General features: G+C 40.0%; 1 protein-coding gene across 5 annotated transcripts in view; it reads right to left on the reverse strand.

Annotated features, from left to right (window-relative positions):
• The window catches only part of FANCI (FA complementation group I), a 91,106-nt gene that overhangs the window by 44,170 nt on the left and 24,610 nt on the right, over positions 1 to 22,326 (reverse strand). For all 5 annotated transcript variants that reach the window (XM_047735813.1, XM_047735815.1, XM_047735814.1 and 2 more), the window contains 4 exons: positions 19,788 to 19,880; positions 18,597 to 18,733; positions 14,416 to 14,596; positions 12,876 to 12,963 (listed from right to left, as the gene is read on the reverse strand). In XM_047735813.1, the coding sequence (XP_047591769.1) occupies positions 12,876 to 12,963; positions 14,416 to 14,596; positions 18,597 to 18,733; positions 19,788 to 19,880 (499 nt within the window). The remainder of the gene's footprint in view (positions 1 to 12,875; positions 12,964 to 14,415; positions 14,597 to 18,596; positions 18,734 to 19,787; positions 19,881 to 22,326) is intronic.

Genomic DNA, 22,326 nt, shown 5'->3' on the forward strand with positions numbered 1-22,326 from the left:
AATTAATAAGATTGATAAACCCCTGGCCAGACTTATCAAAAAGAAAAGAGAGAGGACCCAAATAAATAAAATCATGAATGAAAGAGGAGAGATCACAACGAACACCAAAGAAATACAGACAATTATAAGAACATACTATGAGCAACTCTACGCCAACAAATTGGACAATCTGGAAGAAATGGATGCATTCCTAGAGACATATAAACTACCACAACTGAACCAGGAAGAAATAGAAAGCCTGAACAGACCCATAACCAGTAAGGAGATTGAAACAGTCATCAAAAATCTCCAAACAAACAAAAGCCCAGGGCCAGACGGCTTCCCGGGGGAATTCTACCAAACATTTAAAGAAGAACTAATTCCTATTCTCCTGAAACTGTTCCAAAAAATAGCAATAGAAGGAAAACTTCCAAACTCATTTTATGAGGCCAGCATCACCTTGATCCCAAAACCAGACAAGGATCCCAACAAAAAAGAGAACTACAGACCAATATCCTTGATGAACACAGATGCAAAAATTCTCGCCAAAATACTAGCCAATAGGATTCAACAGTACGTTAAAAGGATTATTCACCACGACCAAGTGGGATTTATTCCAGGGCTGCAAGGCTGGTTCAACATCCGCAAATCAATCAATGTGATACAACACATTAATAAAAGAAAGAACAAGAACCATATGATACTCTCCATAGATGCTGAAAAAGCATTTGACAAAGTACAGCATCCCTTCCTGATCAAAACTCTTCAAAGTGTAGGGATAGACGGCACATACCTCAATATTATCAAAGCCATCTATGAAAAACCCACCGCAAATATCATTCTCAATGGAGAAAAACTGAAAGCTTTTCCGCTAAGGTCAGGAACACGGCAGGGATGTCCGTTATCACCACTGCTATTCAACATAGTACTAGAAGTCCTAGCCTCAGCAATCAGACAACAAAAGGAAATTAAAGGCATCCAAATCGGCAAAGAAGAAGTCAAACTATCACTCTTCGCAGATGATATGATACTCTATGTGGAAAACCCAAAAGACTCCACTCCAAAACTGCTAGAACTTGTACAGGAATTCAGTAAAGTGTCAGGATATAAAATCAATGCACAGAAATCAGTTGCATTTCTCTACACCAACAACAAGACAGAAGAAAGAGAAATTAAGGAGTCCATCCCATTTACAATTGCACCCAAAACTATAAGATACCTAGGAATAAACCTAACCAAAGAGACTAAGAATCTATACTCAGAAAACTATAAAGTACTCATGAAAGAAATTGAGGAAGACACAAAGAAATGGAAAAATGTTCCATGCTCCTGGATTGGAAGAATAAATATTGTGAAAATGTCTATGCTACCTAAAGCAATCTACACATTTAATGCAATTCCTATCAAAATACCATCCATTTTTTTCAAAGAAATGGAACAAATAATCCTAAAATTTATATGGAACCAGAAAAGACCTCGAATAGCCAAAGGAATATTGAAAAAGAAAGCCAAAGTTGGTGGCATCACAATTCCGGACTTCAAGCTCTATTACAAAGCTGTCATCATCAAGACAGCATGGTACTGGCACAAAAACAGACACATAGATCAATGGAACAGAATAGAGAGCCCAGAAATGGACCCTCAACTCTATGGTCAACTCATCTTCGACAAAGCAGGAAAGAATGTCCAATGGAACAAAGACAGCCTCTTCAATAAATGGTGTTGGGAAAATTGGACAGCCACATGCAGAAAAATGAAATTGGATCATTTCCTTACACCACACACGAAAATAGACTCAAAATGGATGAAGGATCTCAACGTGAGAAAGGAATCCATCAAAATCCTCGAGGAGAACACAGGCAGCAACCTCTTCGACGTCAGCCGCAGCAACATCTTCCTAGGAACATCACCAAAGGCAAGGGAAGCAAGGGCAAAAATGAACTTTTGGGATTTTATCAAGATCAAAAGCTTTTGCACAGCAAAGGAAACAGTGAACAAAACCAAAAGACAACTGACAGAATGGGAGAAGATATTTGCAAATGACATATCAGATAAAGGGCTAGTGTCCAAAATCTATAAAGAACTTAGCAAACTCAACACCCAAAGAACAAATAATCCAATCAAGAAATGGGCAGAGGACATGAACAGACATTTCTGCAAAGAAGACATCCAGATGGCCAACAGACACATGAAAAAGTGCTCCATATCACTCGGCATCAGGGAAATACAAATCAAAACCACCATGAGATATCACCTCACACCAGTCAGAATGGCTAAAATTAACAAGTCAGGAAATGACAGATGCTGGCGAGGATGCGGAGAAAGGGGAACCCTCCTACACTGTTGGTGGGAATGCAAGCTGGTGCAACCACTCTGGAAAACAGCATGGAGGTTCCTCAAAATGTTGAAAATAGAACTACCCTATGACCCAGCAATTGCACTGCTGGGTATTTACCCTAAAGATACAAACATAGTGATCCGAAGGGGTACGTGCACCCGAATGTTTATAGCAGCAATGTCTACAATAGCCAAACTATGGAAAGAACCTAGATGTCCATCTACAGACGAATGGATAAAGAAGATGTGGTATATATACACAATGGAATACTATGCAGCCATCAAAAGAAATGAAATCTTGCCATTTGCGACGACGTGGATGGAACTAGAGGGTATCATGCTTAGCGAAATAAGTCAATCGGAGAAAGACAACTATCATATGATCTCCCTGATATGAGGGAGAGGAGATGCAACATGGGGGGTCGAGGGGGTAGGAGAAGAGTAAATGAAACAAGATGGGATTGGGAGGGAGACAAACCATAAGTGACTCTTAATCTCACAAAACAAACTGAGGGTTGATGGGGGGAGGGGGTTGGGAGAGGGGGTGGGGTTATGGATATCGGGGAGGGTATGTGCTATGGTGAGTGTTGTGAAGTGTGTAAACCTGGCGGTTCGCAGACCTGTACCCCTGGGGATAAAAATATATGTTTATAAAGCTGTAAAAAAAAAAAAAAAAAAAAGAAAGAAAGAAAGGATGAATCCACAAGTTTTGTAGCAACATGGACGGGACTGGAAGAGATTATGCTGAGTGAAATAAGTCAAGCAGAGAGAGTCAATTATCATATGGTTTCACTTATTTGTGGAGCATAACAAATAGCATGGAGGACAAGGGGAGATGGAGAGGAGAAGGGAGTTGAGGGAAATTGGAAGGGGAGGTGAACCATGAGAGACTATGGACTCTGAAAAACGATCTGAGAATTTTGAAGGGGTGGGGGGTGGGAGGTTGGGGGCACCAGGTGGTGGGTATTGTAGAGGGCACGGATTGCATGGAGCACTGGGTGTGGTGCAAAAATAATGAATACTGTTATGCTTAAAAAAAATAAAAAAATTAAAAAAAAAAAAAAAAAAAAAAAGAAAATATAAGAAAAATCTTAGTGAATGTTAGCGATCTTCAGTTTAGGCAAGGACTCTAATACATGATACAAAAAGCAGGAAATGTAAAAAGAAACTGATAAATTGATAACTGATAAATTAAAAAAAACTTACTCTTCCAACAACACTGTTACAAACATTAAGTCAAACCACAGACTAGGAGAAAATATTTACAAAACACATCTGGGGGACCTGGATGGCTCAGTTGGTTAAGAGTCTACCTTCGGCTCAGGTTGTGATCTCGAGGTCCTAGGATCGAACTCTGCGTTGGGCTCTCCGCTCAGCAGGGAATCTGCTTCTCCCTCTCACTTTCCCACTGTGCTCTCCCTCGCATGTTTGGATGTTCTGTATGTTCTGTATGTATGTTCTGGAGAATTCAGAGAGGAGCAGACTGTGCCTTCTGAGGCAAAGGTTGGGGTGCAGACAATTTACTTTGCTGACCCTCTGAAAAGGCGTGAAAGTCGCTAGAGAACAAAAGCCCAAAAAACCTGTTTTCACGGAGCCCAGCCCCTTGATGGGGGAGGACAGGGCAACTCTGCCCAAGTAGGATCGATTTAAAAACAACAGGGCAGGCCCCTCCCCCAGAAGACAAGCTGAAGGAACAAGAGGACAACTACCCCAGGGTCCCCATAAACCTATAAAACCCCAACACCAGGGGAAAACAGTATATTAAGCTCCTGGTGTTGCCTCATGGCTGTATATTTCTTAGATAGAACTTTTTTCTTTCTTTAATTCTTTCTGTTTCTTACTTTTTTTTAAACCTACTTATTATTTCAACTAGATGTTTAATATATTCTATAGTAAGTTTTTAACTTGAACTTTTTTTTTTTTTAAGTTTTTATTTATTTGACAGAGAGAGAGAGAGACAGCGAGAGAGGGAATACAAGCAGGGGAAGTGGGAGACGGGAAAACTGGCTTCCTGTGGAGCAGGGAGACGGATGTGGGGCTCGATCCCAGGACCCGGGATCATGGCCTGAGCCAAAGGCAGATGCTTAATGACTGACCCACCCAGGTGCCCCTAACTTGGAACTTTTTCATCATTTCTTTCTTTTTTTTTTTTACATATATAGATATAAGCTTCAGTGTACTCCTTTTTCCCTATTCAATACTATCTTTATATATATACCAGTTTTAATTTCCCTGTATCTCTAGGAAGTAGAGTTCTCTAACAAAGACCACAAAATACACCAGGAAGAACAGAAATACCCTTCTTCGCCCACACTGAGGGATTAGAGCCACCTTCCCATCAGGCGCACTTTTTTTTTTTTTTTTAAAGATTTTATTTATTTATTTGATAGACAGAGATCACAAGTAGGCAAAGAGGCAGGCAGAGAGAGAGAGGAGGAAGCAGGCTCCCCGCTGAGCAGAGAGCCCGATGCGGGGCTCGATCCTAGGACACTGGGATCATGACCTGAGCCGAAGGTAGAGGCTTTAACCCACTGAGCCACCCAGGCACCCCCAGCCCCACCTTTTATTCTGGGTTCTTTTTTTGGGAGTTTTGCTTTTTGTTGGTCTTTTTGTTTTTGTACTTTATAAATCCTTAGTCTTGGGTCTCATTTTGGCTGTTTTTTTTTTTTTTTTTTTTTTTTTTTGGCGGTGAATTCCAATTGCTCTGAACCTTCTCAGGGTGCACCTTGCCTGTGTTTTCGGCTGTACATCCCCTCAACCTGAACTCAACAGAATGACTAGGAGGAAGAACTCCCAACAAAGAAAAGACCAAGAAACAATGGCCTCGCCTGCAGATCTAATGGATATGGATCCAAGCAAGATATCAGAAAGACTTCAGGGTTATGAAGACAATAGGCTGGAGAAAACTATTAATGGCAACATAGATTCGCTAAGGGCAGAAATGAGAGCGGATCTGGCAGAACTTAAAGATGCTATCAGCGAGATACAACTTAATCTAGATATTCTAACAGGGTAAATGAGGCAGAAGAATGAATTAGCGATTGGAAGACAAACTGATAGAAAAGGAGGAGCAGGAGGAGGCCTGGACCAAACAGCTTAAAATCCATGAAAACAGAATTAGAGAAATAAATGACGCCACGAAACCTTCCAACATTAGAATTATTGGGATCCCTGAGCGGGTGGAGAGAGAGAGAAGACTAGAAGATACATTTGAGCAAATTGTAGCCAAGAGCAACCCTCATCTGGGGAATGGAACAAGCATTCATGGGCACCTGGGTGGCTCAGTCATTAAGCTCAGGGCATGATCCCAGGGTCCTGGGATTGAGTCATGCATTGGACTCCCTGCTCAGTGGGGAGCCTGCTTCTCCCTCACCCTCTCCCCCTGCTTATGTTCCCTCTCTCACTGTCTCTGTCAAATAAATAAATAAAATCTTAAAAAAAAAAAAAAAAAAAGAGGGACGCCTGGGTGGCTCAGTCAGTTAAGTGGCTGCCTTCGGCTCTGGTCATGATCCCAGTGTCCTGGGATCAAGTACCACATTGGGCTCCTTGCTCAGTAGGGAGCCTGCTTCTCCCTCTGCCTGCCACTCTGCCTTCCTGTGCACACAGTCTCTCTCTGACAAGTAAATAAAAATTTAAAAAAAGAAAGAAAGAAAGAAAGAAACAAGCATTTATGTTATAGAGGCAGAGAGGACCTCTCCCAAGATCAAGGAGACTGAACCAACGCCCTAGCATGTAATAGTAAAACTCGCAAATCTTAGAACCAAGAAAACCATTTTACAGGCAGTTAGGGAGAAGAGATTCCTTATGTACAGAGGGAGGAACATCAGGATAATGTCCACAGAGACCTGGCAAGCCAGAAAGGGCTGGCAAGACATATTCAGGGAACTAAATGAGAAGGACATGCAGCCAAGAATTCTTTGTCCGACAAGGCTGTCATTCAGAATGGATGGAAAGATAAGGAGCTTCCAGGACTGGCAGAGACTGAAAAAATATGTGACCACTAAGCCAGCCCTGCAAGAAATATTAAGGAGGGTTCTCTAAAAAGAGAAAGACCCCAAGAGTGCTATAGGACAGAAATATACAGAGATAATCTATAAAAACAAGGACTTCACAGGCAACATGATGACAATAAAATCTTATCTTTCAATAATCATTCTCAGTGTGAACAACCTAAATGCTTCCATAAAACGGCACAAAGTTGCAGACTGGATAAAAAGACAGGACCCATCCATATGCTATCCAAAAGAGACTCATTTTGAACCTAAAGATACATCCAGACTGAAAGTAAAGAGATGAAGAACCATCTTTCATGCCAAAGGACCTCAAAAGAAACCTGGGGTAGCAATTTTCCTATCAGACAAAATAGATTTTAAGCTAAAGACTAGTCAGAGATACAGAAGGAAACCATACCATTCTTTTTTTTTTTTTTTAAGATTTTTTTTTTAAATTTATTTGACAGACAGATCACAAGTAGTCAGAGAGGCAGGCAGAGAGAGGAGGAGGAGGCAGGCTTCCTGCTGAGCAGAGAGCCTGATGCGGGACTCGATCCCAGGACCCTGAGATCATGACCTGAGCCAAACGCAGAGGATTTAACCACTGAGCCACCCAGGCACCCCAACCATACCATTCTTAAAGGATCCATCCAGTAAGATCTAACGATTATAAATACCTATGCCCCCAACATGGGAGCAGCCAACTACATAAGCCAACTGTTAACCAAAATAATGAGACATATTGATAATGTTAATAGTAGACCTCAACACTCCACTCTCAGTAATAGATCATCTAAACATAAAATCAACAAAGAAACAAGAACTTTGAATGACACATTGGACCAGATGGACTCCACAGATACAGACAAGACATTCCACCCTAAAACAATAGAATACTCAGATTCTTTTTGAGCGCACATGGAACTTTCTCCAGAATAATCCCCCATACTGGGTCACAAATCAGGCCTCAACCGATACCAAAAGACTGAGATTATTCCCTGCATATTCTCAGACCACAATGCTTTGAAACTGGAACTCAACCACAAGAAGTTTGGACAAAATTCAAACACTTGGAATTTGACCAACCAGGAAATCAAAGAAGAAAATAAACAATTCATGGAAACCAATGAGAACGAAGGCACATCGATCCAAAACCTATAGGATATGACAAAAGTGGTCCTAAGGGGGAAATACATAGCCATCCTAGCCTCTCAAAAATATACAAAAATCCTGAATACACAAACTATCCTTACACCTTAAAGATTTGGAGAACCAACAACAAATTAAACCTAACCCATGAACGGAGAAGGGAAATACTTAAGATTAGAGCAGAGATCAATGAATTAGAAACCAGAAATACAATAGAACACATTAATGAAACTAGAAGCTGGTTCTCTGAAAGAATTAATAAGATCGATAAACCAGTGGCCAGACTTTTTCAAAAGAAAGGACAAATGACCCAAATTAATAAAATTATGAATGAAACGGGAGAGATCACGATTAACACCAAGGAAATAAATACAATTATTAGCAATTATTATCAATAGCTATATGACAATAAATTAAACAACCTGGAAGAAATGGGTGTATTCCTGGAAACCTATAAAATTCCAAGACTGAAACAGGAAGAAACTGGCAACGTGAATAGACCAATAACCAATAAGAAGATCGAAGCAATGATCAAAACCCTCCCAAAAAAACAAGGGCTCAGGGCCTGATGGATTCCCTGGGGAATTCTATCAAACATTTAAAGAAGAAACAATACCTGTTCTCCTCAAGGTGTTTCAAAAATAGAAACAGAAGGAAAACTTCGAGACTCTATGAGGCCAGCATTACCTTGATCCCCAAACCAGGCAAAGACCCCACCAAAAAGGAGAATTTCAGACCAATATCCCTGATGAATATGGATGCCAAGATTCTCAACAAGATCCTAGCTAATAGGATCCAAGAGTACCTTAAAAGGATTATCCACCACAACCGGGTGGGATTTATCCCTGGGATGCAGGGGTGGTTCAACATTTGCAAATCAATCAATGTGACTGAACAGATAAATAAGAGAACAATAACCACATGGTCCTCTCAATTGATGCAGAAGAAACATCTGACAAAATACAGCATCCTTTCCTGATTAAAACTCTTCAGATTATAGGGCTAGAGGGAACATTCCCCAATTTCATAAAATCCATCTATGAAAAACCCACAGTGGATATCATTCTCAATGGGGAAAAGCTGAGAGCCTTTCCCTTGAGATCAGGAACACGACAAGGATGTCCACTCTCACCACTACTGTTCAACATAGTACTAGAAGTCCTAGCAACAGCAATCAGACAACAAAAAGAAATAAAAGGTATTAAAATTGGCAAAGAAGTCAAACTTCTTTGCATATGACAGGATACTTTATGTGGAAAACGAAAAAGACTCCACCCCAGAACTACTAGAACTCACACAGCAATTCAGTAATGTGGCAGGATACAAAATGGATGCACAGAAATCAGTTGCTTTCTTATACACTAACTATGTAACTGAAGAAAGAGAAATTAGAGAATCAATTCTATTTACAACAGCACCAAAAACTGTAAGATACTTTGGAATAAACCTAAGAAAGGAGGTAAAGAATCTGTGCTCTAGGAACTACAGAACACTCATGAAAGAAATTGAAGACGACACAGAAAGATGGAAAAACATTCCATGCTCATGGATCGGAAGAATAAACATTGTCAAAACGTCTATGCTGCCCCAAGCAATCTATACTTTCAATGCCATCCCAATCAAAATTCCACCAGCATTTTTCAAAGTGCTTGAACAAACAATCCTGAAGTTTGTATGGAACCGGAAATGCCAAGGAAATGTATGGAACCCTGAATTGCCAAGGAAATGTTGAGAAAGAAAAAAAAAAAAGCTGGGGGCATCACGTTGCCTGATTTAAAGCTCTCTTACAAAGCTGTGATCACCAAGACAGCATAGTACTGGCACAAAAACAGACAACACAGGCCAGTGGAACAGAGTAGAGAGCCTAGAAATGGACCCTCAACTCTATGGTCAACTAATTTTCGACAAAGCAGGAAAGAATGTCCAGTGGAAAAAAGAATCTCTTCAATAAACGGTGCTGGGAAAATGGGACAGCCACGTGCAGAAGAACGAGACTGGACCACTCTCTTATACCACGCACAAAGACAGACTCGAAATGGTTGAAAGGACTCCAGGTTAGACAAGAATCCATCAGAATCCTAGAGGAGAACACAGGCAATAACCTTTCGACATCAGCCACAGCAACTTCTTTCAAGACACGTCTCCAAAGGCAACGGAAACAAAACCGAAAATGAACTTTTGGGACTTCATCAAGATCAAAAGCTTCTGCACAGCAAAGGAAATAGTCAACAAAACAAAGAGGCAACCCACGGAATTGGGAGAAGATATTTGCAAATAACACTACAGACAGAGGGGTGATATCCAAGATCTATAAAGAACTTCTTAAACTCAACATCCAAAAAACAAATAGTCAAGTCAAAAAATGGGTAGAAGACATGAACAGACACTTCTCCAAAGAAGACATACAGATGGCTAACAGACACATGAAAAAATGTTCATCATCATTAGCCATCAGGGAGATTCAAATCTAAACCACACTGAGATATCACCTTACACCAGTTAGAACAGCAAAAATCGACAAGGCAACAAACAACAAATGTTAGAGAAGTTGTGGAGAAAGGGGAACCCTCTTATACTGCTGGTGGGAATGCAATCTGGTGCAGCCACTTTGGAAAACAGTGTGGAGATTCCTTAAAAAATTAAAAACAGGGGCGCCTGGGTGGCTCAGTGGGTGAAAGCCTCTGCCTTCAGCTCAGGTCATGATCCCAGGGTCCTGGGATCAAGACTCGAATTGGGCTCTCTGCTCAGCAGGGATCCTGCTTCCCCCTCTCTCTCTGCCTGACTCTCTGCCTACTTGTGATCTCTGTCAAATAAATAAATAAAATCTTAAAAAAAAAAAAAATTTAAAACAGAGCTACCCTATGTCCCTGCAAGTACACTACCGGGTATTTACCCCAAAGACAGAAATGTAGTGAAAAGAAGGGCCATATTTACCCCAGTGTTCATAGCAGCAATGTCCACAACAGCCAAAATGTGGAACGAGCCAAGATGCCCTTCAACAGACGAATGGATAAAGATGTGGTCCGTATATACAATGGAATTTTACTCAGCCATCAGAAAGGATACACTCAACTTTTACATGAACATGGGTGGAACGGGAGGAGATTATGCTGAGTGAAAGAAGTCAAGCAGAGAGAGTCAATTATCATATGGTTTCACTTATTTGTGAAACATAAGGAAGAACGTGGAGGACATGAGGAGAAGGAAGGGAAAAATGAAGAGGGGGAAATTGGGGTGGGAGACTATCCAGGAGACACTATGGATTCTGGCAAACAGGGTTTTAGAAGGGAAGGGGACTAAGGGGATGGGTGAGCCTGGTGATGGGTATTAAGGAGGGCACGGACCGCATGGAGCACTGGGTGTTATATGCAAACAATGAGTCATGGAACACTACACCAAAAACGAATGATGTACTGTATGGTGACTAACATAACAATAAAAAACCCCCACATATCTGACAAAGGGCTCGTGCTTAGAATATATAAAGAACTTTTATAACTCAGTAATAAGGGGGTAAACAACTCAATTTTTTAAAATGGACAAAAGATTCGAACAGATATTTGAAAATCACAATGAGATACTATCAAGCACCTATCAGAATGACTAAAATTAAAAAGACTAACCAAACCAAGTATTGGTCACAATGTGAATGACAGCAACATTGCTGGTAGAAGTGGAAAATGGTACAACCGCTTTGAAAACAGCCCGGCAGTTCCTTAAACTATGAAACACAGATCTCCCATATGATGTACCCATTCCACTACCAGGTATTTTCCCAAGAGAAATGAAAGCACATTTCCTCAAAAGACTTAAACATGAATGTTTATAGCAGCTTTATTCGTAATAGCCCCAAATCAGAAACAACCTACATAACCTGTCCACAAGTGAATGAATAAATAAATTGAGCTTATATTCTCACCAGGTAGGACGACTAACAATAAAAAGGGACCAGCTACTAATCCCTGCAACAGCCACGGAAAAATTTCACAAGAATTATGCTGAGTGATGGGGCCCCTGGGTGGCTCAGTCGTTAAGCGCCTGCTTTCAGTTCAAGTCATGATCCCAGGGTCCTGGGATCGAGCCCCACATCGGGCTCCCTGCACAGCGGAGATCCTGCTTTCCCTCTCCAACTCCTCCTGCTTGTGTTCCCTGTCTCAGTATCTCTCTCTGTCATAAATAAATAAAATCTTAAAAAAAAAAATTATGCTGAGTGAAAGAAGCCAGACAATAAAAGGAGTGCATACAGTAGGATTCCATTTACATAAAATTTGAAAAATGGCATTTAATTTATAGACAGAAAGCAGACTGGACTGGAGACAGGAGGCGGGAAGGAAGAGTGGGATGGAGGAAAGAATTACAAAGAGGCACCAGGAAACATCTGTGGGTGATATGTGCATTTTCATTTTGTAGATGGCTTCACAGCTGTGCACATGTCAGAAGTCATCAAACTGTTAGACTTTAAATACCGTACTTCAGTTATTCTTCAGTAAAGCCATAAAGAAGGGAAAAAAGTAGAATCGAGTGTCAAGCATCAAGATTCTGCAAAGTCCAGTACTTACGGGCAGAAGAAGAGGAACCACTAAAGGAGGAAGAGAAGAGCTGATCACACGCAGGATACGAAGCAAACTGTTACCCAAGAACCTAAGAAAGTCTCAGGGAAATCGTAAACGGTGTTGAATGATACAGAAATTAGGAAAGTCAGTAAGAAAAGACCAGTGGATTTGGCCTTAGAAGATATGTGTTAAAATACAAAGAGAGGAGTGAAGCCAGAACGTCAAGGGTTAAGGAAATGAGAGGTCAATAAGTTGCAGCATAAGGACAACACTCATCAGAAAAATACTAAAACAGAAGAGAGAAAGCTGATGCAAGACAGACGTTTTACTCATTAGTTAGATGCTCCTTTCCTTCTCGATGACCACAGTGTAAATGGACTTATGTCTCACTGACATCATAATCAAAGATACTGCATTATACTACTGCATCACTAAAAATTTTTTTTTCCAGGACCAGGGAGCCTGGGTGGCTCAGTCAGTTAAGAGTCAGACTCTTGGGGCGCCTGGATGGCTCAGTGGGTTAAAGCCTCTGCCTTCGGCTCAGGTCATGATCCCAGGGTCCTGGGATCAAGCCCCGCATCGGGCTCTCTGCTCAGTAGGGAGCCTGCTTCCCTTCCTCTCTCTCTGCCTGCCTCTCTGCCTACTTGTAATCTCTATCAAATAAATAAAATCTTTAAAGAGTCTGACTCTTGATCTCAACGTCATGAGTTCAAGCCCCGCACTGGGCTCCATGCTGGGCATGGAGCCTATTTAAAAAAAAAAAAAAAAAAAAAAAAAAATCAATCTAGGACCAATATAGGAGGATATTTACAGGAAAATATTTCCTAGAACTTCCACACCTTTTTACCCTTTCACAGTTCAATACCTAAGAAATGACTGATGGGAGAGGATGCTCTGGTAACAACCCTGTTGAGTACTTGCTCCAGAATTTCTTGTCTGATCATCTCATGGATCTGAAAAGGACAGAACAGTCAGTAAAATATCTCATTTTATGGGATATTTATGGTGACCTTCAGCTCATAATTGCATCAAATCATGTTAGGCAGAATGAGGAACAGTTTGGATATGGGTAAAACTCGACTGTTTATTTCAAAAACAAATATACTGTGAATCATCTGGAAAAACAGAGTCACTCAATTCTATCCTCATTCTGTGCTCAGAAGATTGACTGGCAGGGCCAACTGCCATGTTTATTAGCCTACAAGAGCGCACACTTGAAACAACTGCTATGTGTTAGGTTCAGCATCAAAAAGGAATAATTCTACTAAGGTATCCATTACATGCCCAAATCCTGATTTCTGACAGTATGGACTTTCATCTTAAAATTTAAAAGCCCATGAAAATTTCTGGAAATCCAAAAAAATCTTTTCCAAACCCTTCCTTGGTTTCTAGAAGCACAATAGTCACCTAAAAAAAAACAAAACAAAACAAACCTATTTTCAATTTTCATTAAAATTCTTAACTTGATTACTTTACAGTACAGATTAATTTCTTTCAGATCTCGGACTAACACTAGATTACTAGTAGTAAATTATATGCTTTACAGATGCCTCGACAAAGACATTTGTGTGAAACCAAAGAGAACCTCACTAGTTTAAAAAGAAAAAATAATCTTAAAACAAAAAATACTTAAATCTCTTACACTTTTAATCAGATCACTATTTAAAAAGGTCATTTGCATCATCTAACAGACAACTCTCAAGGACTATTATACACATTCACTTCATAGTTCTGAATCGGAATAGATTTACTTATTCAAATTAGCCTCCAAGTAACATCTTCAGCAGACACTTTTGGCGTGTAGCTACGTTAATTCAATGTCAAGAAAATGACGTAGAGGAATCATTAGCAAAGTTGTTTAGCCTCAGACAAAACCTAGCTCTTGTTTTAATTGAAAGTAAATGCATTTTTAAAAGCTGTTTCAGAAATTAAGATTGAGATGACGGTCGTTATATGGTAATGAATTTAAAAATATAAGAACTATTTTGGTTTCTTTAGAAACAATGAACCAATAAGCATAATTCTTCAAGTTTGATGTTCTACAGTGACTAAAAGATTATTTTTTGTATAATAGCATCCAAAAGCACCCGCCAAAACAGAAAATGATCAAAAATGATTTACTACTAGAGGAAGAAGAGTAAATCATGAAATGCTAATTTATATTAAAATTTCTAATAAACAGAAAAAGGGGAAATTAAATGAAAACCTCATATAAATAAAGGATGAAAAAGTAAATATTCCATCAAGCTGGATCTGTCATGTTTCATTTACTATTCCAACCTCTGTTCCTGGAAACTGCTGCATACTCAAATTTCCTTGTCCTCTAAGCTCCCAAGCAAATGTCATGCCCTGTTTATAATACAATTTGACAGAATTAGGGAATGGTTCCCAAACTGGAGACTCACCTTAAAAGTTTCCAGCAGGATACTGGCACCCAGCTTACATGCATGCTGGTTTGGTATTTTTGAAAGACCTGAGCTCGTTTCAATAGATTTTCCATCAAGAATCTTCTTTGGCCCATATGAATCCATTAAAATGAAGCCAAGTTCTACCAGGCCCTGAGTAACGTGATCCCAACTATGAACACTGCAAAAAACCACAAAGCTTAGTTAAAAAGAACCTTACCTTTATGCTCATTGTCATGTTTACACATTTCCCAAATTTGACCTGGATCATCAATATTCTTTACATGAACCTTTTCTTTTCATCTACCCTTATCTGTCAGAATTCTGAATTCCTATATTTCCACTGACAGAACACTGGCAAAATCCAGAAACTACAGAACATTCAAAATCATACAGATGAAACTGGAATATCTCAATGTACTGACCATTACACATTTCCATTCAATTTGCAAGACTGGAAGCTAACTGTTGCTTCTTTTATTTTCCCGAAGACACTAACAACACATTTTATACACACTTACAAGTTTGCCTCCCTCCCCAGAATGAGTTTCTTCGTGGTAGAGACCACCTTGTAGTCATATTTTTATCCGTACAGCCTCCCATAAGACTAACATTTAGAAGGTACACAGTAAATGTTCATAGCAGGAATATTTATATTCATATTTATGGTACGAAGCAATGCATGATCTGGCTTCAAAAGCATGAGCCAAGCCTACAAATAACCTTTTGCACAGCAGTAGAATCCTTGGTGATTTTATACCATTTAATGGTACTCACGGTAGAGGAAACGGTATGCTTGTAGTAACCTCTGCATCATTATATCTACCTGCTAAATAGCAACAAATACTAATACAGCATTAAAGAACAAAGGAGACAGCTGTGAACAGAGTCTCACAACATTTCAACAGATTTTAATAATATTCACACTTTGGAGATCTGGGATCAAGATAATAGGCTGAGCACATGCTCATTCTTCTCCCCGCGCCCGAAAATCTCCTGTTAACTGGGGGAGTAAATAAAACCTGGAAGTTGAACTGGTTCCCAAGTGATTTTTTCCTTGTACGCTAATGTTCTGTACCTCCAAGTATCTGCAGGTAAACACAAAGTGTATCAACAGAACCGAGCACAGCAAAGCACAGAGGACTATAGTACAACTGTTCATGATGCCCCTGAGCCTGTTTTGTTTTGTTTTGTTTGTTTTAAGATTTTATTTATTTATTTGAGAGCAAGGGACAGGGAGAGAGAGAGAGCACACAAGCCAGAGGAGAGGCGCATGGAGGAGAAGCAGACTCCCTGCTCAGCAGGGAGCATGACCCAGGGCTCAGTCCCAGGACCCCTGGATTGTGACCCAAGCCAAAGGGAGATGCTTAACCGACTGAGCCACCCAAGTACCCAGCCTGTCTTCTTCCTTTTGGCTTAGGCTACATGCAAGCTGATATCTTTGAAGTATTTACTGTGTGGTTCTCCCTAATATTTGTGCATTGGTTCTAGTCTCCAGAATTCAGCTTCAATACCCCCTTACTGTGCCCTTCCAGGTTACCGCAACTTGTTTAAGGTGAAGTCCCATATTTACTGTAGCAGAACTTTTACGTTAAGAACATATGGGAGGGGCACCCGGGTGGCCCAGTCAGTTAAGCTTCCAGCTCTTGGTTTTGGTTCGGGTAGTGATCTCAGCCCCTGAGTCAAGCTCCACACTCAGTGTGGGGTCTTCTTAACACTTTGTCTCTCAAAGCAAAACAGAACAACAACAAAAGACTTTCTCTCTCTTTCCCTTCACATGCTCTCTAAAATAAATAAATAAATCTTAAAATATATATATATATGTGTGTGTGTGTGAAAGGAATATATCAAATGTCACTTTTTCTTATGGCTGAGTGGTATTTTAGTGTGTGTAGATGTATCTTATCTTCTTTATCCACTCAACTACTGATGGACACTTGGGTTGCTTTCATATCTTGGCTATGGAGAAACAGATAAAGGGGATTAAGAGGAAATTCCAGTTATAAAATAAGTAAGTCACAGAGATGGAAAGAACAGCACAGGGAATAATCTGTAATAATAAAGTCGTATGGTAACAGATGGTGAATGCACTTATCATGGTGAGCACTGAACAAGGTACAGAATTGTCCAGTCAATATGCTGTACACCTGAAACTAAGAGAATACTGTATGCTGATTATACTTATAAAAACACATTGGATTTTTTTTTTAAGATTTTATTTATTTATTTGACAGAGATCACAAGTAGGCAAAGAGGCAGGCAGAGAGAGAGAGAGGAAGGGAAGCAGGTTCCCTGCTGAGCAGAGAGCCCGATGTGGGGCTCGATCCCAGGCTGGGATCATGACCCAAGCTGAAGACAGAGGCTTTAACCCAATGAGCCTCCAAGGCGCCCCAAAACACAATGGATATTAACTAGACCTACTGTGGTAATCATTTTAAGATACAAACACTGAATCATTACATTGTACACCTAAAACTAATATAATGCTGTATGTCAGTTATATCTCAATTAAAAAAAAAAAACTTAGTGCTCTGGTTACAATGTCAAATATAAGTCTGCTCAGCCCTATCTTCCCCACAGTTACTGTCATTTTTAAAGTGTTAATTTTAAGAAACAGAAGGTTCTTCAGGAATATGCTGTGTTACAGCAAAAATGGGAAAAATCAACTCTACGTACTAATAGGCAAGTCTAACTAAATACAGTAAAATACCATTAAAATGTGGTATGTGGTATGTGGGGTCCAAAAATTTAATCACATACAACATAAAATTATTTAGAGGTTAACTGACTAGGGAAAACACGTGTAACTAACCAGGTGAGGATTTCAGGGAGTCTAGTAATATTCTCCAAATCCCTCCCCACTGAGGTTTGATCCTACCTGGTGTTAACAGCCCATCCTACCCTAATTATAGACAGAGACAGAACTCCAGGTCCTGTGGCTGACTGGGACTTCCAGAAGGACAGCTTTCCAGGAATTTCCTGGGTAGCTAACATGCCTGTATCTTTAGCCCAAACTGAAGAGACTGGGTTGGGAATATACAGGAGATACAACTATAAACCTCAGGAAAAAGAATAACCAGATACAGAGAAGATAAGGGAGCTTTAAAGCCTATCAATGGGTAAATCACTCAGAAAGAAAGGATTCTAGTCTGAAATTTGCCTTATGTGTCAACCTCATGTAAACTCAATCTAAATCAGAATTCCAGGACATGGAATGAGATTTACCTCAAATTATGGCTTAAATTATAAAACTTTAAAACATTTAATCCACAAAGCAAACATGACACAGTAAAGACGGTTACTACAACTAATGTGTATCTTGAATTAAAATAAAGACCAGGGACACCTGGGTGGCTCAGTCGGTTGGGCTGCTGCCTTCCGCTCGGGTCATGATCCCAGGGTCCTGGGATCGAGTCCTGCATCAGGCTCCTTGCTCAGCAGGGAGACTGCTTCTCTCTCTGCCTCTGCCTGCCACTCTGCCTGCTTGTGCTCTCTCTCTCTCTCTGACAAATAAACAAATAAAATCTTAAGAAAAAAAAATAGAAAAATAAAATAAAGACCAGGGTGGTTACCAATCTTTTCAATCTGGTTTAAAATGGGTTTATGTAGGGGTGCCTGGGTGGCTCAGTCAGTTGAGCATCTGCCTTCAGCTCGGGTCATGATCTCAGGGTCCTGGGATCGAGTCCGGCATTGGGCTCCCCGCTTGGCATAGAATCTGCTCCTCCCCGTCTCATGCCCTCTCTCAAATAAGTAAATAAAATCTTCAATAAATAAAAAAATAAAATAAAATGGATTGGTATAAAACTGCTAATTCAATTTTATCCATCGGTCCTAAACTTCAACAGTTAAAGTAAATAAAACTTTTAATGTTTTTTTACTCACCTAAAAAGTCAATGAAGACTAAAGCCAAGAAAGAGGTATAATATCATGACAGAATCAAAGGCACCCACTTTAGTTTGTATTCTTACTATCAAGGTGGCCAAGAAATCAAGCTTAGGATTTAAGGATTTTTTGATACAGGAAAACCTCGCTAGAACAATTTCAAGGGATTAAACATTGATATGTGAAGTCAACAGCCACAGCCCTCAATTTTCTCTGATGAGCCCCAAGTATGGCATCACCCTGCATTTTCCAACACTAAATACCTTACGAACCTGCTGGGGTTTGGTTCATGAACTCACCTATTCTTCACGACTTCCAAGATCATGGTTGAAACACAGGACCTATGAGGGACTAGATTCTGAAGAAATTTTGAGCTTTGGAGAAGCTGACGATCCTTAAAGCTTTTTACAACTAAAGCTTTTAAAAGGTCAAATACCTAATACAATGAAAGAAACGAGAAAATGAGGCAAAAAAATGACAGCCAATGCAACAGGATCTTAACTCTATTAACTGTTCCTACTTGCTACCATACACTTGCTTTCCTAAGATAGCTATTTTACTAGATGAGTATGATACAAAAATTATGACCTTCAGTGGGCACTTCAAAGAGTTGAAGACAGGCAGGCACTCCTTAAGAGAGAAAAAGGGCTGGGGCACCTAGGTGGCTCAGTTGGTCAAGTGCCCAACTCTTGATTTAGGCTCAGGTCATGATCTCAGGGTTGTGAGACTGAGCCCCACAGGCTTCACACTGGGCATGGGGTCTGCTTAAGATTCTCTTGCTCTGTGGCACCTGGTTGGCTCAGTCAGTTAAATGTCTGCCTTTGGCTCTAGAGTCCTAGACTGAAGCCCTTCGTCCTGCTCCCTGCTCAGTGGGGAGCCTGCTTCTCCCACTTGCCTCTCTCCCTGCTTGTGCTTTTTCTCACTCTTGCTCTCAAATAAATTCTTAAAAAAAAAAAAAAAAAAAAAAAAGATTCACTCACTCTCCCTACCCTTCACTCTCTCCCTCTCTATAAAAAAAAAATAGCAAAAGGAAAAGGGGTAAAATCCATATTAATATTACCCACAATCAGGGAACACATATGAGAAAAAAGGGTATAGGAGTTTATATTTCTATCCTTGCAACTACATTGCTCTCATTAATTTCAACTCAATCAGGGATAATTTCTTTAAAAACTGCAACATAATAAACTGTCGGTGAATTCCCAGCAAAATTTCCCACTTTCCACCTGACGGTGTAGTATGTTTCCACTCTTCTTCCCACTCACTACCTGGCTTACCACACCATAGGGAGGTAAAGAGCTTTGGAGAAGCTGACGATCCTTTAAAGCTTTTTACAACCAAGTACCTGAACAAGTCTCCGGGCAGCCCCCAGAAAACAGCGTGGGCCTACATGCCTCACCGAGGAATTCTCCACTAGCAGAACCGGCTAAGAAAGGGCTCTTGTGCTCCTTATCAACTACAGAAGGAACCAAAAAGTCATTAATCAATACCTGTTCCTCAAATCTTTGTATTCTTGTTACAGAGAGCAGGAGGGCAATGCTGAAGGGACATATGTTATTACTGAAATCTCCTTGCTGTCCGGCCTACAGAGAAACCAAAAAGGAGTCATTATTAAATCTTAAAAGTATAACATAGCCTACTGAAGCCAGGTCCTTAAATGGATCAGAAATCTAAACTTCAGACCTAAAACTATCAAGCTTTAAAAACAAAATATATTGGAAAATCTTTAAAACCTTGAATTAGGGGCACCTGGGTGGCTCAGTGGGTTAAGCCGCTGCCTTCGGCTCAGGTCATGATCTCAGGGTCCTGGGATCGAGTCCCGCATCGGGCTCTCTGCTCAGCGGGGAGCCTGCTTCCCTCTCTCTCTCTGCCTGCCTCTCTGTCTGCTTGTGATCTCTGTCTGTCAGATAAATAAAATCTTAAAAAAAAAAAACCTTGAATTAGGCAAAGATTAGATATAATACCAAAATCGTAATTTATGAAAATAAATTTAAGAAAATTTAATTTTTTTAAATATTTAAAAATAATTTAAGAAAAAATTGATACATTGGACCTCATAAAAATTCAAACATTCGTGTTTCAAAAGATACATTAAGAAGATAGAAAGATGACGGGATGCCTGGGTGGCTCAGTTGGTTGGACGACTGCCTTTGGCTCAGGTCATGATCCTGGAGTCCCGGGATCAAGTCCCGCATCGGGCTCCTGGCTACGCAGGGAGTCTGCTTCTCTCTCTGACCTTCTCCTCGCTCATGCTCTCTCTCACTGTCTCTCTCAAATAAATAAATAAAATCTTTAAAAAAAAAAAAAAAGAAGATAGAAAGATGAGGCACAGACTGGAAGAAATACTTACTAATTAGCTACATGATAAAGGACTTACACTCAGAATATACAGAGAATTCCTAAAATTCAGTAAGATATGCAATCAAAAAATGGGCTAAAGATTTAAAGAGACATTTCTCCAGAGAAGATATCAGAACAGCTAATCAGCACATGAAAAAGTGCTCGATTAGCAGTCATTAAGGGACTGCAAAGCAAAACCTCAGTGAGATACCGGTTCAAACACACTGAAACAGCTATGATAAAAAAGACAGTAACAATGTCGGCAGGGATGCAGATAAATAGGAATCCTCCTACAGTGCTGGTGGGAATGTAAAATGACATAGCCACTTTGGTGAAAATGAAATATAGAGTTATCACATAACCCAGAAATTCCACTTCTAGGTGTCTATCCAAAAGAAGTGAAACATATGTCCACATGAAGACCTACACATGAATGTTCACAATAGCGTTATTCATAATAGCCCAGAAGTGTAAACAATTCAAATGTCCATCAACTGGTGAACAGCTAAACCAATCTGATAGATCCACACAGTGGAATACTATTAAACAAGAAGAAAGAATGAAATACTGACAGAGGCTACAACACATGGATAGCTTTGAAAACATCATGCTAAATGAAACAAGTCATACACAAGAGATCATGTATTGTATAATTCCCTTTACAGGAACTGTCTAGCAGAGGTCAGTCTATGGAGACCGTAGATCAGTGGTGGCCTGGGAATGTGAATTCACTATAAATGGGCATAAGGGATTTTATAGGGTGATGAAAATGTTCTAAACCTGGGTTATGGTGATGGCTGCATAAGGAGGTAAACTTAAAATGGATAAATTGTATGTCATGTAAATTTTATCAGAGAAGGAGAAGCATCATATGATTTCACTCATGTGAAATTTAAGAAACAGAACTGATGAACATAAGGGGAGGGAAGGAAAAATAAAACAAGATGAAAATAGGGAGGCAAACCATAAGAGACCCTTAACTCTAGGAAACAAACGGTTGCTGGGGGGAAGGTGGGTGGGAGGATGGGGTAACTGGGTGATGGGCATTAAGGAGGGCACAGGATATAACGAGCACTGGGTGTCATATACAACTGATGAATTACAAAATTCTACCTCTGAAACTAATAATACACTATATGCTAGCTAAATTGAATTTAAATAAGAAAATATCTCAATAAAATTTAAAAAATAGGTCTTTGAGGCCTAAAAGAAATGATACCCAAAAGACAATAAAAAAATCCAAAAAACCAACAAAAATAATACAATGGTGTAGATCAAGAAATACAAAACTGGTGGGGCGCCTGGGTGTCTCAGCTGGTTAAGCGTCTGCCTTCAGCTCAGGTCTGGGATCAAGCCTGCATCAGGCTCTCTGCTTAGCAGGGAGTAGGCTTCTCCGCCACACCTCCCCCTCCATCCCCCACCCCGATACCCCCGACCCCCGACCCCCGCCAGGCTTGCCTGTGCATGTGCTTTCTCTTTCTGAAATAAATAAAATCTTTAAAAAAAAGACAAAACTGGTTCTTTGAAAAGATCAATGATCTTTAGTTTTATAGTAACTAAATAAAAAGAGTGAACATATACAGGGGAGATAAAGAAGCTTTAAAGTCTAGCTCCAAATCACTGTATTTAAATATCCTTTCCTACGAAAGGGACCCAGGGCTCCTTGGAGAAACAGGTGATAGCCATATG

This window comes from Lutra lutra, chromosome 7 (genome assembly GCF_902655055.1).
Source record: "Lutra lutra chromosome 7, mLutLut1.2, whole genome shotgun sequence".
NCBI classification, from domain to species: Eukaryota; Metazoa; Chordata; class Mammalia; order Carnivora; family Mustelidae; genus Lutra; species Lutra lutra.